Source organism: Pagrus major, chromosome 7 (genome assembly GCF_040436345.1).
Source record: "Pagrus major chromosome 7, Pma_NU_1.0".
Taxonomy (NCBI): domain Eukaryota; kingdom Metazoa; phylum Chordata; class Actinopteri; order Spariformes; family Sparidae; genus Pagrus; species Pagrus major.
Genome location: NC_133221.1, coordinates 14748540 through 14765316, shown reverse-complemented (window position 1 = coordinate 14765316; position 16777 = coordinate 14748540). Strand labels below are relative to the sequence as shown.

Below are 16777 nucleotides of genomic sequence, written 5' to 3'. Positions count from 1 at the left end.
GTTAGTCACAAGACTGTAGCTGACCATAGTTGCTCACTGGTGTTTATTTTTCAGAACAAATGTGGCTGAGGTGTTTGGGTGTTTTTTACTGGGCACAGTGAATCTTCTGCGGCAGCCTACACAATTTTTTATGTAACATGCAAGCTGAAACGACGCAGCTCAACAAGGCGTCTTGCAGTTGGGAGAGCTGCTTTCTTCCTTTGTCATGAAGGTGGTGAACTAGACTGATGGTGGACAAGACTGTATTGATGGGATTCGCTTTGCTTTTGGGACCAAGTCTTCTGGAAAAAAGTGCAACATGACCTGCATATAGCCACTTTCTCTTAGTTGACTGTGGTTGTCTGTGAATGGTCAGGTGTTAGAGAAACAGGAGCCTGCATGAATGTGTCATGTCAGGTATGTAGGAGCAGAACAGGGTGCAGGGCTGGGCTGTGCTCTCTCTCTTCTAGAAAATGTCATTGGTCAAAGTACTTTTGACTATTTTACTAATGTGAATGTTTCTCCTGTTTTTTGTTTTGTTTTTGTTTTTTCAGTTTTCTCAAACTGAGCAGTTTTAACATTTCGACCTTTTGAAACTGTTCAATCAGTTGGAGATAATTATTTATGAGTTCATTTTGGAATTGCGCATGTAAATAAAGATTTCTAAATGCTGAATAAATATTTTTAAATGCAGTGTTTACTTGTGGTGCTTGACTGTGAACTATAACATGAAGGTGGAAATCGCAGCAGGTTGACTGTGGACATGAAGATATGTTTTCTGATGCAAGCTTAAAGAGGTGTTACCGTACTCCTCCACACACGCATCACTGGCATAGACAAGTTTGTGGCAGCAAAAATGCTCATGCTGCAGTGCTGGAGTAACTCTACCCAGGGGAGTCCTGAGGTCTCTGGCTCATCACACACATAACTAGCCCCTCGACTAAATATTCAGCTGTGCTTTAAGCTCAAGTGCAGAAAGCTGAAACTCGTGTGGCTAAACCTGGAAACCTACTTAATCGTTGGGGATATCAAATAAATCAGCTGTGAGGAACTATAAAAGACGTCACTTTACAACGTAATGTTTGTCAGTTTGAAGGTATAATTGTATTAAATCGCTTCTCTGGTCATTTTTAGTCTTCACAAGCTGCACAACTCATTCTAACATCTCTAGCACACGTCTCCTCATACTGTTTATTTATACACTACAGCCGATAAGTCCTGGCTTTCCTGGGGATCACATGATCTATTCTATATTTATACCCACAACTACAGTATACATATACTACACTTGGAAAGCTAAATATAACTATTTAATTAACTGTAACTGTGCGCGGAGGGGATTCATTTTCAACATCTGTTATCAAGAATTTTAAAGGGGGGAAAAAATTCCTTTTATGCTTTTTTTTTAATGTCATTCTGGTATAATTAAGATAAGATCTGATGAGATAAGTATCAGCCTGTATGAATTACCTTTGGCAAGGTGCGGAGTTACTGGAGAGAATCGGAAGTGTGTGGACTTGTGGACTTATATACGTGGTTTATTTTCAGGGCCTGAAACCTTGCGAATAGCAGAGAATTTGACTGTCTGTGAACAAAATGGTGGTGTTTGATGCTGATATCACAATCAAGAGATGTCTTTTATGATGAGAGATTAACAAGTTATTTAATGGAGAAAAATCCCATTTAGAGCTAGATCAGAAACATATGTGCAAAATACTCATTAAAAACAAAACAAAAAGCATCTTACAAAGACTGTGATCCCCCCCCCCCCACAAGCACTCTCCCTTTGTACATGATTTGTATATGATGTCAAAACATGATGAAATACGACACAGGAAACTGCGTAAAACTTTAAAAGCTTTATTAAACTTCAAACACCTATCTTCCTGAGAAGCCTGGAATGGTATTAAAATAAATTAACACACAATCAACTACGAAAGGCTCGACTGTGTACACAGTGTCTTCACATCACCAGATTTGCTCAAACAAATATAACTGAGGAACACAGCAACGGCTTTGTGGATTGAGTTGCACTAAACTGTTCCCAGTTCATCCTGTTTTAACTCACCAGAGCGTCTGAAGCAACAGTCTGACTCTGCTGTGTCACCTCACCCATAACAGTGGCATCCAAACAGCCTGAAGTGGCACAATATTCTCGTCACCTGTGTCTCATTACACTGACAAAGTGTAGTGTGACATGGTAAAGCTTGTATTCAGCATATCTTGATCATTTGGACATACGAAACAATGTTTCAAGTCCACAGAACAGATTTCTTTTTTTTTTTAGTACCAAGAGGATTTTGAAATACTTGGCAGGGAAACTGTTGCTTTCGCCACTTCAGCTGTTTTTGCACAGCGACACAGTCGACTGTGACACTTGATGGCAAGTCAAACCATATGTGCTACTCGTCAAATGTGTGTGACAATTAATTGCAGTCCAACTCTACAAACATATGTACACGTGCGCTACGACCTTCTGCTACGTTCAGGATAGGACAGCCTGTTGTTGAAAAATAGCTTGTTATCAAAGAAAGGCACGTTAAGAAGCTCTTTTTAGTTGTGTGGATTTGCTTTGACTATTGCAAACACTGTCATGACTACAACACTGTACAACTACGGCAAGCCTCTGTCTACACACAGCATGTTAATTAGCATCACATCAGCCACAAATGTACAACTAGAAGAAAACTCACACATATTTACATACCGGAGTCCTGACACTTAATAAACTCTACAGAATTAACAGTGGCCTGATTTACCCTGGATAAAAGGAAGTGGTTCCAGGTTGGGCATGTCTTGAGAGGGATAGTTCTGGTTTTGTTGTTTGTACTTTTAAGGCACAGAGGGGAAAAAGACGGAAGTTGGAAGGGATCAAAGAGCCGGCTTGGACAACTCAAATTTACAGCCCCAGTGCCTATTCTCAGGTGACTGGCGGGTATATGTTTAGCCTGTAAACATGTACGCAAGATCTTCTTGACATACAGTCAACAGAGACTCCGAGTACTGTTATGCAAGGGAGCATATACATTACAAAGAAATTGTAGAAAGTGGTATTTATGTAACCGGGTGTCTGTAACAGACGAGGACTTTTTCCCTTGGGGCTACTGAGCTCAGAGTAAAGACCAGAAACAGGTGAAACATCTGGCTTGGCTCAAAGGTAACAAAACCTGCCTAAAAAGCTCTGCCAAATCTTTCGTGTGCTGTTCCCAGTCTTTATGCTACGCTAAAGCCACTGTTTTCTGCCTGTAGCTTCATATTTACCATACAGACATGAGAGTGCTCTCAGTTTTCTGCTTTAAAGCAACAAAATGTAACTCTCTGGAGAAAGATAGTTGATTATTGAGTCTCATCCCCAGATCTTTAAATGCTGACAACTTCAGTTGATCGATGCCAATCCATTATGTCAGTATTAGACGATCTGTGGATGAGACTCAACAATCAGCCATCTTTCTCCAGAGAGTTACATTTTTATTGATTGAACTCAAAGAAAGTGAATAAGCGTATTCCCCAAAATGTTGAACTATTCCTTTATGATCACAGCCGATCTTTCTCAGTGTGGATTGTTCAGTTTGTATAGAAGTGTGTGGGGAAGAGCGCTTTGCATGGTGAATGCATGCTCGAAACATTCGCTGGCCATTCCCTCTCCTGACACCCCACTCTGTTTCCACCAATCAGGGTTCCCTACGAGATTCCTTCAACCTTTTTTAAGGCTATGGTCTTGTGTAACACAACATTGCTGCGCTTGTGTGTCTGTGTGCTCATTTGTGTGCACGGATAAGCAAACTCAGCTGCTTTCACCTCAGATTGCTCTCTCGGGCTTCAGTTTCCCACAGCCGAGGGGTCAGTGTCAAGGCTGTGTGAAAAAGCTTTGACACGTCTGCGACAATATGTGGGTTAAAATTTGTAGCGGTGGCCAAATGGCCATGTGGAAAAACAATTTGACAGATTGTCAGGTCAGCAGCCGAAATTATACTGTTCCCACTGGATATGCGAATGGTCTAAGTCTTATCAGAATGTTTGCAACTTGTGACAGCAAATAAATGTTGAAATATTCAGAGAAAATAGCGGGATATCGGGTCAGGGGAGCCGGGTGAGCACCATAGTGGAAAGGAAGTATTGGTATTTCCTGGGTCCCTGGGTGGAAGATGGACAGAGGTTGACATTTGATCTGAAGGCTATACAGTCTTTCGGGGATGGGGGGTAGAGGTCAGGGATCCAGCTTAGATGACCTCCCTGCTGTTTCGGATAGCACAACAGAGCACCATACTGAAGATCATCCCAATGATCTGTCGAAAGGAAAACAGACTTTTAATGAAAATCATTCTCTCTCACAAACAAAGTATTTGCTTGTTTTCAGTTCTTCTGAAAGCCTGACTCACCATGACTCCAGCGATGCCGATGCCCACGTACCCGATGATGTAGAGTTTGCTGTTGAAGAAGTCCTTGATGCCTGTCTCACAGTCCTGCAGAACAAAGAGGAGTGATGATTCGTACACTATTCATTAGACAACAAAGAGGCAGAATTCAATTTTCTGTCCTGAGTCAGGAGCCGGTGATAGATCTTACCGTGGTGTCTGGCTTGGCATCAGGGCAGGGGCTGGATATGGTTCCACAACAGTTCAGCTGGAAATGGAAAAAGAAAACACATTAAAGAATTGGGAGCATGTTGCAAACAGTTATGTTTGCTTTGAAATTTTTAATTTTGGATTTGGAAATATGAGATTAATTATCTTGTTTTAACCTCTAACCTCACCTATCAGAGTCTTATTTCTAGTCTGAACCAACTTATGTCAAGAGTTCTTGTCATGTTAAATGATCTTGCTGCAGGGACAGATCGTTTCATTAGCGTTAAGGGTGCAGTGTGTAGGATTTAGGGGGGATTTGGGTGAATATATTGGCTGAAAAGTAACATAATATTCAGAATTATGTTTTCATTACTGTATAATTACCTTAACTAGAAATTGTTGTGTTCTCTTCAACTTAGAATGAACATTTTTTTTTGAGGGTGAGATGAGGGGTGTTCAGTTGGTTGCAATCTGTAACCTAACCTCTAGAGGCCACTTAATCCTACACACTGGACCTTTAAGTAATTTTCTCCTCAAATTCAGTGTTTATTTCTCATGTTTTAGCTTTTCGTTTTTTTGCACTGATAAGGAAGTAACTTTTGATGTGCACATTTTTTACTTACTACTTTCTGGTATGAGATGATTAGCGTGCTGTTATTGTTTTCATTGTACGTTGTTCCGTAGAAGTTCTGAACGTCTTCGATAATCTGTGTGAGAGAGGAGAAATGAATGACGTGTTGCCATTGGAATTTACCACACTCGTTCTGCTACTCAAGCTGTAAAACAATAAATATACCTTGTCTTTGTTTAGGAATCCAAACACCCCCGCTGCCACCTCAGCCCCAAAGATGATCAGCAGACAGGCGAAGAACTGGAAAAATCCACAGATGACGATAAATGTACGGTACTTGTGAAAAATATGTGTACTTAAAGGTATTTTCCAACTACTGGAAAGCATTATGAGCATTTCTGCTCAGTTCTTGCTCTCGAGTGTACATGCATTTGTACTCACTGAACCCAGCAGGCACTGAGACTCTCGAACAGCTCCACAGCAGCCAAAGAAACCAACCAGCATCACCAGACTGCCAGCTCCTATCAGGATATACACACCTGAGGGAGCAGAGAATAATAGTCAGCAAACAAACAAGAAGGCAGGTAAATAAGACAATAACAGTTAAAATAACTTTAACTCTTGTATAGTTTATTCATCAACATAAAGTGGCCTAAAAAGCCCCCAAAAAGTTGCATTCACTGTGCTTAAACCTTTCCCAGTTATTTCATCTGGCGAGTCTAATTTACAGAGTCACCAGCAGTGGGCGTTATAGAGCTAGAAATGTAAGACTAACCAGTCCTCTACTGGAGATTGCCAAGCAAAGCTCAGACAGTGGCATTAACATTTCAGACTGTATTACTTTTGTGGTCAGCAAAGTGATCGGGGCTTTGTCAGCTCCTGTTTTAGGAGTGGAGCTACTTTTATTGTGCCTTTTATATGGCGTCCTCATGACATTCCTTGTAGTCAGGAGCCTGATTTAGGGGAAATTCTTCACGGCCTCTTAGATGATCTCCCATTAACCCTCTAATTAGGAAAGGCACATGAAGGGTGGGTCTGCAGGGAGGAATTCAACAACAGATTGGTTCCACTAGTGCACTCTTACAGGTGCGCTTTGTTGCTAGGCGACAGCTCTGCATAGAGGGGTGAAAGAGGACGAGTGAACCCCCAGGTGATGTGGGCTCAGGTGGGAACCAGAGAGGATGGCAGTTCATAGGATCCCACCGCATCAAACAAAAAGCTTGAACTGATGTGAATTATTGAGTTCTTGTGTTGTTTTTGTGTTGCAGCTTAAGTTTCTTCTTCTTCTTCTTCTTCATCATTATTATGAAATGATCAGTCGTCATGCTGAACAGCTTGAACTGGTGACAAGTGATGCTGCTGCACTCACAAACTGAAAGAGACACTGGTTCTCTACTTGGTTTGGCTTGGCGGAATGTTGCATTGGTTTTTCCCTTCAGCTCTTAGTCTCAAGTTGTTCTCATTTTCTTATTATATGTCATTTCAAAGTAAAAAATTAAAGACATGTTTTGCGTGGGCTTGAAGCCAAGGGGTTGGGAACGAGGCGTAGCAACTGTTGGCCGCTCTCAGCTGTGTCTGTGGGGACAGAGCTCTCACTGTCAAAGCCATGTGTAGCACTGTACTCTCAGAGGACCTGACACAGGCCACCCATCTCCAGTCCAAAAGAGCCTTAGTTTACACTTACTGTACAAAGGAGGAAGTGAGGAAATATCTTTATGTTATTATGGGCTCTTGTAAGAAAGTAAATCTCTGCAACACTTGACTGCTATCACTTGTGAGCGCTAAACTGGCTCCAGAGAAGGAAGTAAAGCGCCCATCAGGAGGAGAGTAGTTTAGTCTGGATACTGTTAAAATAACTGACATTATCCTGACTAACACACTTACTGCTAAGTAGAGGGTAAGAGAAGGGCATTCCTGAACGGGACAGCTAAACACTTCTCTCTCCTCCTCCTCTTTCCCATTCTGCCCTGTCATTTTTATTTGACGTCCCATCCTGTTTTCCCTTCAGACCTTTGCCATGGATCCCCATCTGTTTATATAATTGTCTTCTTCCATATGACATGTTCCATACAGACAGTTAGAACAACTCTGTCACCCTCCCTCAATTTCTCTTTCCATTTGGGCAGGGTGACTGACGGAGAGGTGTTGAGCCGCCCCGTGGTTTCCCTAGTGCATTAACGCTCCATGTACTGCAGTCATTTCCTGTTATTCACTCTCATCTCCGGTGTGAACGTAGCACGACCACGTTCAGAAAACATTTAATCAAATGTAGATTTCTATCCATGCGTGTCAAACACCACACAGAGGTGAGGTTAGAATGATTTGCTGAGGAGCACTGAATACTTTTCCCTTACACCGCATTTCTGTGCATGTGTTGGCTTTTATATGTGCTTGTGGAGTGTGTGTGTGTCTGTGTGAATGTGCATGGGAAGCAGTTGTACTGAATCATGTGAAAAAAAACAACAAAAAAAAACATTTCACAACCCCTTTCCTGACAGAGACAGACAGATGAGACTAACATGACAGTTTGATACGTATGTATGCGGTGTATTTAAAACTGATACTGTATTATTAGATCATAACGATAAATGACACTTTCGACAGACTACTGTGGAAATATCACAATTGGCTAAATTAATTTTAAACAGAAACTCATAATGTACTACATTTTTGATCTGGTCTGAACCTCTACGACCTATTTTCGCCGTCGCTTCAATGGCCTAAAATGCGGTAACAACATCAACGCACCACAAAACACAAAGGGATTAATGTGAGGGTATTTCTCCGGAATCATTTTGCACTAGCAGCTGAAATGTGGTCTACAAACAGATGTCATTTCAACACATTTAATTTTTCATGTAAAATGTCATAAATATGGAACGGTATAGTTTTACATATTTATGTAAAATAAGACATTGCGCTTACTTCTGTAAAGCACAAGACTTGTGGAGCAAACTCCACAAGCTGAGGAAGTAAATACAAGGTTTCACCCCTCACTGGCAGCATGTTCGCTCATATAAGAATATTAGTTATTGCTTTAAAAACAACTTTTATCCTTTTATGTGCAAATTCAGTGAAAAAACGTTCAGTTTTGAACCAGTTGTGAACGTCTTTTCAACAGTTAAATTCCATTCAATTCAAAATACTTTATTTGTCCCCGGGGGGCAATTTAAGGCACGCGGAGTACTTGTACACAGACACAAACAAGTCAGCATGTTAAGTCAGAACTTGGAAAAGATAAATACGAATCAAATAAAGATAGAATAAAACAGACTAAATAAACTAAATAAGATATTTACACTATTTACATGAGGTGCAAAGTAGCACTGAGGTAGGTTGGGTTGTGCATGAAGAAGCAGCAGCAAGTTAATGCAAATGTGCAAAAAACTGTGACGATAGATCTTTTCAGTGGGTAGTTTCAAAGGCTGCACTACAGTAAAATGATGACATTTTCTGAACTTATCAGTCTGCTCTACTTTGTTTTATACTTGCTTTTACCCACTTAGTCACTCTATCCATATTACTGATGTTTCTAATAGTACCAATCGTCATCCCTAAAATATCGACATTATCGAGATACGTGGTCAAAAACATTGTGATGTTTTTGTCGTCCAAACCTAGCATCTATTAAGTGCTCTTGACGAGATTTCTAAATATCAAGATATAGCCTAACAATAGGGAAATATTACTTTAAGACCATATCGCCCAGCCGTATCAACAGCATTGTGTTGAGCGAGATACGGCATGTTGTTGCACACCTTCTGCTGTTTAGATTAGCTGAGGTGTGCTATGGTACTCACCAATAAAGAAAGTGTCTGGAGCCTTATCACCATTCAGCAGGGACACAGTTTCTGGGTCAAAACGCAGCCACAGTCCCACTGCCAGAACAAAGGATCCCATCAACTGCAGAGACAGAGAGGGCAGGAAGACTTGTAATAAGCTTTAGAAGAAAATCATGCATGGAAAAGTAACAAATAAAGGACTTTTGTAGACAATTGGTCCACAGTCTAATGTGCATGCAGGCTTCAAACTGTAACCGCACCCTAATAAATGCCAACTGTATTCGCTGACTAGTCTTCCCTCATGCTCCTTTTCTCCCCTCTGGTAAAATATGTAATAACTGTTAAAATGGCACATGGTCGCAGAAAAAATCAGTAACTACAAAGTGGAAAATCAAAATGTTCTGTTATGTTATAATGAAGCATGTTACTCTTATTATCTCGTTCCTGTGAATTGATTTCAGTGCAAACACAATGCTCTTTTCATCTAAAGCATATCAGTGGAAGTTCCTGCTTTTCAGGCCTTCAGAGGGCTTGAAGTGTGATTTTCCACATAAATAAAGCAACTGGTGCTGTGGAGTTTCCGCTCTGAGCCCTCCGACCTTCGAACAGAAGCATCATTTCAAGAATTAGTTTTGTTAAATGTAATATTTTGGGTCAAAACAATGGGTCTGATATCCATCTGCATCACGTGTATCATCTTAGTGTGCTAAACCATCTGAGTTTGCTAGACCCCAGAAAAGTTATGTAACTGTAAAACACCTCACTTGATTTCTGGCTCTCCAGTAGGGAGAAATGACCCTCTTGGCTGCGGGCAGCAGTGTGGCACCTTGAGCTTTAACAGGCTCTCCTGTTTGTTTGGAAATGTGGTTACAAGTTGCTCATATTTTCCTTCATCAAAACCACCATCAATATACATCGACTGAAATCCCTGCAGTGCTCTTGCTTTAAGACAAAGTGACTCCTGCAAAAGAACTTTTATCCTGTAAGTGGTCTGAAAACCTTCAAGTAAAATGTTGTTTTTTATTTCTGAGAGAGAGACTGTGGTGGGAGCTTTGATCAATACTGAGAGGTTTTAATGATCACTGAGCCCACTGAGGATAATCCAGTCTGAATACCTTCCCCCCAAAACAACACAGTGTCTGTGTGTTTGTGTGCAGAGAAATACAATGATTTGTCTAAATGGAGAGTCATTTGCAGAGCTCGTCACATGGTCTCTCTGTCCTAGATCCCAGCATCTAGGTAGACCGCTGTTTGTGTGACCGTCTCTATGTCCTCGAGCCCTGGCGAGTGAATTTATTCAGAGAAACAAACCGTGTTGCCATGGCACAAACAAACACTTCCACGTCTGTGTCTTCATTTTACTTTGTGATCGCTTGTTTACCAAATCTGCCCCGCCTGTCTGCCTTTGCAACTTTTCTTTCATTCTTCTGCATCTCATCCTCGTTCTCTCAGACTCTACAAACTCCTCCGCTCCAGCTCCACAGGTTATATTTTACGCCGTTGGTCTGAAGTGAAGCCAAGAGCTCAGTTGTAAAGCATCAGAAAAGGACAGGTGTTGGGAAGCCGGCTTCCTCCCAAACGGAGGATTTAGTGTCATGTGTGGTGATGTATGGGACAGCTGAGCTCGTGGGGTTTCAGGATTAGCAGGTCCAAAGCCATAAAGCACCACGAAGAGAAGGCTGGAGAAATGTCGACTTACTGAACCAGGCTGGATTAGAGAGGAGAGGGGCTCTGGATCTGTTTAACACTGGTATTTGTGGGAACACCCGATGGTGCGATGCTGTTGTTGGAGGTGTGAGGTGCAGACTGCTGCCGGCGTTTCGTCCCAAGCTGTATTGTGTTGTTGCTGTATGGAGGAGCAGGTGGTTGCTTCACGATTGCAAAGAGCTCAGCCAAACCTCATTACTATTACGGCTACATTTAGGAGCCTTTTCAAAACCAGATGCATACCACACTGAAAGCTTTCATTTTAGCACAGGGGGGGCTACAACCAACACTGCAGGCAGTAGCTGACGTGCTAAGTACACTCTCAGCTATGGCACTCATGAGCCTGACTATCCCAAAGGTCCCATTAACCCCACTGCTTACATGCCTCCTCGCTTTACCCCCCACCACTTAGTCTGCCATCATCGCCCTGTCTGACACCAGACACACCCCTCCCTTCTCACAGCCTCTCTACCTCCCAAATCTACCCTGCCGCCCGCCCGCCCGCCTGCCCATCTGACTTATCTCCATGTATTCCCCTCCTCCCCTGCACCTGCCCAACCTCACCCAAAGGACAAAGACCCTGTGTCTCCCTCTGACTATACGCTTCGGCGCACAATAGGAGGGAGACACAATGAAAGAGAGAATGAAAGAGGGAAGGGAGAGTAAGTTGTTATAGAGGAGCCGTCATCTTTTTTTCTTCAGACAACAGAATCGACATCATGTTGAGTTAAAGCTCCGATCTATGTCCTGTATAAGTCTCTGTATGGAAGTGAGACCAGCCGCACCTCTGAGGATAGTTTCTGGATATTGCTAGACGGGGATGGAAATCTCTCTGTCAAAGCTTTATTGAGGTTCCTTTACAGCGTAAGGCCGACTTTTTAACGGCGCAGTTAAATAGTGTTTTTGTGAGGGGAATTTCCATGAGAACAGAGACAGAGCTGACACAGGGCTGTGGTCTTGGTCAGAGACAGTCTGTGGCATTATCCACTTTCTTTTTTAAGGAAAAAGTCTTAGTGTAAATTAAAACAAAAGTATGCAGGCAAAACAACTGTAAACTACTTCTGTGTTCAACCCCGCGGTGATTGGTGAGTGATTCAAGCTGCTCAGACACAGCCCTCTGTCTGGCATATGTTTGGGAAAACAGATGCAAGCACATATTAAAAATGATGGGCAGAAGGAAAGTGTAAATAGGACTGAGATAACTATGGGTGGAGTAAATCCCATTGTACGCTGCCACAGGGCGAGGTGGGGGGAGCGTGGTGGCACACATCAACAGCACACGCAGGCAAGTGTGTTTGTAGGGCTGGAGCAATGTTTACTGTCAGTATTGATTTTTAAATTCAACGCATGTTACCAGAAATCATTAACATATTGGGCGGCTCTTCAAAATAACGGCTTTGGGCAAAATCGGAAAAATAATCCTGAACATTGGACCATTTTGTGACTGTTTCTTCTTGTTCTTACGTTAGAAAAACCAGACTGATAATCCTTTTGTCAGACAATCTGATCTTACCTTACCGCTTTAAACACATTTCTCAAATTTGCTTATTACATTTGTTTATTTTAGATTATTCAACGATGAAATCAGGACCACATAATGCAGATTAAGACACAAAAACATTTAAAGGCGACTATTTTTGACAAACATAGATGGTGAAGGCTGCCACACAATAACACTATGCTCATGTTGAGTCGCCAGAACAAAATGTTAGGAGGTAACGTTTCTGCAATCTGCTGATTTGCTCGCATTTGTACGTGCCAAAGTCCTACAGTCCTACGTAGCGTGTTGACACTTCTACAAATCATGTCGTGTTCAGATTACATGCTTATGATCTGACCGTGATATCGGTAGGTGGACGGGATGCCAGTGACTGCAGTTCAAGGCCGCCGTTTAACATTTATAAGCGTTAAACTACTGGATATTTTTAGGGAAACATCAGACGAATTTCCAGCCGACAAAAAAACTGATATTTTTGACAAGAGGTTGGGACATCTCCAGCTGTGTTTGTGGCCACAGACTTGGTGTTTCTGAAGAGACCTCGGGACAACCAGAACAGTCATGTTGAGCCAAAACATGATCTTTTCCTAAACCCTGACCAAGTGTTTTTGTGACTAAACCAAACCAGACAATGAGCACAGCGTGGTCACAACATAAAATAGAAAACTGAACCGAAAGAAATGTAAAGTTGCAACACATCCGTGGATGGCGGAAACATTTAGTCCGATGATTGGGTTGGTTATTTACTGAATCTTTTGTTCTTTGTGGAAATACATTTAATATTTCTGTAGAATCTGAAACAATTCAAGCAACGGAGATAACAAACAGAAAGAGTAGTGGGGCCTTTTTCTTTAAAAGGAAGGGACAAAAAAAGACATTTTCCATTGCACAGGTAACCACTAAACCAACTGGTTTTCATTAACAAACCAAATTAATCATTAATCCAATAGGAATCCAAACAAAATGTGTGAAATCAGTTGTTTTTGATGAGGAGGAAAAACACTGGAAGGACAAATGTGGGAAAAAACACTTTGTGCCGCATCTTCCTCCCACATTGAGCCGTGTTTGGCCCTCACTGTTTACCTCACAGGCTTAATTTTTGACTAAATAGGGCAGTCAGTGAACTATGGCACACAAACACAGGCCTGACGAGCCAGAAAGGTATTGATGTTCTGCTGCGCCTGTTGTATTTGAAGCCATCAGTGTAATATAAACAAGAGCCTGGCCTGCATTATATTAATGACAGTTTGGTAACAGAGCCGTGCAGGAATCTCACTACATCATGATGCTGTGACGTAAAGTCAGGGAGGTTTATAAACACAGAGCCACTCTGTAAGAACTGATTGATGGCCGTGATTTGTCAAATGAGGCCGTGTGTGACACTCTTTATCATGCAGGTGAAGACATCTTTGTGTTTGAAGCGAATGAGTGTCAGTATGTCTTACAGCTTTCATCTGCTGACAACATTTGGTGTCACTGCTGTCCGGTCAGAGCTCATTGGGGGGGTTTAAAGGGAAACATATCTGCCCCTCCTCCACCCGCTTTCGTCTCATCGTCTCTCACTCCACCATCAACAGAGAGGGCTGCGGCCCAGGGTGTTTGTGATGCCGTGATGATGAGCAGAGTGTCGCAACTGTTTATCTGCAGCCCGGGGAATGTGCAAAACTGTTTAGAACAAATCAGAGCAGCAAAACACACACACACACACACAGAATATCCCGCTATCCTGATACTGATCTATTTCCTATCTTTATCTGGGTCAAGTTCAGGCCAACTGTCCCTCTTCTGCCATGTGAGCACGCGCACACGCACACGAATATCCCTCTCAATCTCCCAATGACCCTTTTCTCTCCTATCCTGATTTCCTCTCTGTGTTTTCCTGTATCTGCTGACATCGGCCCATCCCCTTTCTCCCTCTCATCTTCACCTCTCTGGCACAATGAAATCAAAAGGGAGATTTCAGCATCAGCCACACCCATGCAGGATGTGGGGAAGTGGAGATAGGACAACTTAATGGTGGGACCGGTGGAGCTGCAGCGCCCAGTGCTCAGGCAGGAGCAGCAGACTGAAGTTATGCTATTGTCCCGCTGTCACAATGGATCCATTCACGGTGCACTCAGCGCCTGATCCACTCCACAGATGCTTGTTGGAAAATCTCTCTCTCTCTCTCTCTCTCTCTCTCTCTCTCACACACACACACACACACAAAGGAGCGTCCCCTCTGAGGAGTGAGAACGGTGGCACACACACACTCACAAAGCTCATTCACAATCTTCTTGTAAACTCAGCAAGCACTCTGATTGGAGTGGACAAAGATGTCACATGTGCAAATTAAGTGTGCAGGACACACACACACACACAGACACACACACACACACACACCTTTCACATGCACCTGACAGTTTGTTTTAAAGTGACTCTTGTGTGTCCTCCTGAAGTGCTGCTTTGAAAGAATTCAGGGGGTGCAGCAGTGGAGGGGGATGTTGCGCCCCAGGGTGGGTGTAACTTTATCAATCAGCTCTCCAGCGTTTGTTAATGAAGCTGTGCGTGAGCCAACTGCTGAGTTAGTTTTCCATGCTGTCCCTCAATCTCTGTCTTTTCATTCAGTCTTAAAAACACGCTTCCCCGGGAAAAATTAGGAGGGAGGGGGGGGGCGGGTTTTTCCCTCTGTGGAAAATCTGATTTGAGCCTGGTGAGCCAAAACCAAAAGACCAGCAGGCAGTCACCCTTTCCGCGCCACGCCGGACGGGCCACTAAAAAATATTGCACAAAGGACACCCACGAGAGGAGGACGGATGCCGAAATGTTCAAACAGTCCCAGCGTTGTTCCTAAAATAAACACGTGGGTGTGAAAGTCAGCTGTGTTGAGTGAGGAGTCTGCGCTGCTGCACTTGCTCCGCGTTCATTTAACGCACACCTCATCCACGCACGCACGCACACACACACAGCACAACGGCGAGCGTGCACTTACCCAGAATATAAAGTTGAACACGAACAAAAGGTATTTCACGCATTTCATTCCTCCTTCCACCTTCCCCATGTCGGCTGGATGTGTCTGCGTTGCGCCTTTATTCCCGCAAAAAAGCTCTGAGGGTTGTGTTGGCCCCGCACGCTGTGACAACAATAACGGTAAGAACACTTGTGCATCAAGAAGCGGTCCCCCCTCTCTCTCTCTCTCCCTCTCTCTCTCTCTCTCTCTCTCTCTCTCACACACACACACACACATACACACACACACGCACACAAAACACCGCAGGATCCGCTTAAACTCTTTCCAGACCGCCCCTTTCAATAATACGGAGGGGGGCTGCAGGGGGGGCCGAGACTACACGATGGGGACTTGGCAAATGTTTGGCCGAGCAGTTGTTTAACCTCAGTGTGTCCATTTTTGTATTTTGGCACATCATGGTACTTACAATGGTGGAAAGTAACTAAGTAGGCTACATTTAGATTATGAGTTACTTGTACTTCACTTGTATTTCCAGTTTCTGCTACTCAATACCTCTGCTGCACAACAGCTCAGAGACAAATAGTCTTCTTTTTTCTCCACTACATTTATTTAACAACTTAAGTCACTAATTAATTGGCAGGTTTAGTTTGATAATACAAAATATAATCATAAGATAAATTATGATTTTTTTAGATAGAGACTTTTTCCTGCGGGCCCTCAATCAATCACACTTTATTCATATAGCACCTTGCAAACAAATCAAAACGCAATTCAAAGTGCTTTGCAAGTGATTGGGAAAAAAACACACATTAAAAGACTAATGCACAAATTGCAATACAATGAATAGTTAATATAATAAAAGACTGAGAATAAAATATAAAAACAAGCAATAAAACTATTGAAAGAGGTCAAATATTGCACGTAAAAGTTGATTTAAAAAGGTAGATAAGATAGAAAACTGAAATCACTGAGGAAACTAAACAAGGAACAGGTTACTGCATCATGAATCTACTGTGCAGCAGTTTAGTTAAGCTGAGAAGCTTTTTTCTGTCCATTAAGCTGATATTTTGAAGCTAATATTTTGAGACACACATCACACTGTGGTCTCTCTTCATTATTGGTGGTGACAAGCTAATGTAGTGACAAACATCATTTCTACCATAACATGTGTACAAACTTATTATTTCCTGCTTATTGAGCGGTTCAAGTGACATAGTTTGAGTTTGAAATAGTAACTGTGCCAGTTCAAACCAGACATCCTGTAATGAGTCAGTGTTCCACATCACTATAGTAACCTTGAGATATTTTTCAGTTTGGATAAAATTGCAATATAGTAGCATCTTGTACTTTAACTGCTATTTATAGTGGGCTACGTTCTCATGTTTATGAAGACATAAAAGGCGAACTACCCAAAATTTTATCAGCAGTTATGAAGTTAGGGAACCTGCAGGTTATTTTATTTGATGGAAGAATTAGGCTACTGTAATAGCTCGCTATTAAGACAGCAGGAACAGATGTTTCAGAAGAACTGTTTTGTAATCACATTGACTCACTGTCTTTTTACAAGATAAACCACACTGGTGAAGCGTTGAGGCATTTCCTAACTGCAATAGCTCAACCGTTCTAAAGGTTTCCTGTGCAGCCGAACCAGATGTTGGTGCAGCAACATGCAAAACCTTTTACGGAAGTAAATAAATGTGCACATGTATTAAAAAAGGAAGTTGC

General features: G+C 42.3%; 1 protein-coding gene across 1 annotated transcript; it reads right to left on the bottom strand.

Annotated features, from left to right (window-relative positions):
• Positions 1-1823: 1823 nt before the first annotated feature.
• Positions 1824-15240, bottom strand: LOC140999458 (CD9 antigen-like). The gene is made up of 8 exons (XM_073469847.1): positions 15074-15240; positions 8916-9018; positions 5557-5654; positions 5341-5415; positions 5168-5251; positions 4546-4602; positions 4359-4442; positions 1824-4265 (listed from the first exon to the last, which is right to left on the bottom strand). The coding sequence occupies exons 1-8, from the start codon at positions 15140-15142 to the stop codon at positions 4200-4202; spliced, it is 636 nt and encodes a 211-aa protein (XP_073325948.1). The 5' UTR covers positions 15143-15240; the 3' UTR covers positions 1824-4199.
• Positions 15241-16777: the final 1537 nt, after the last annotated feature.

Excerpts from the sequence above, each read along its gene's own strand:
- LOC140999458 (XM_073469847.1), bottom strand. The coding sequence starts at position 15,142 with ATGGGGAAGGTGGAAGGAGGAATGAAATGCGTGAAATACCTTTTGTTC. Across the intron at positions 5,655-8,915 it reads TCCAGACACTTTCTTTATTG|GTGTGTATATCCTGATAGGA; the intron begins GTGAGTACCATA and ends CTGCTCCCTCAG. Across the intron at positions 4,266-4,358 it reads TCGGCATCGCTGGAGTCATG|ATCATTGGGATGATCTTCAG; the intron begins GTGAGTCAGGCT and ends TCCTTTCGACAG.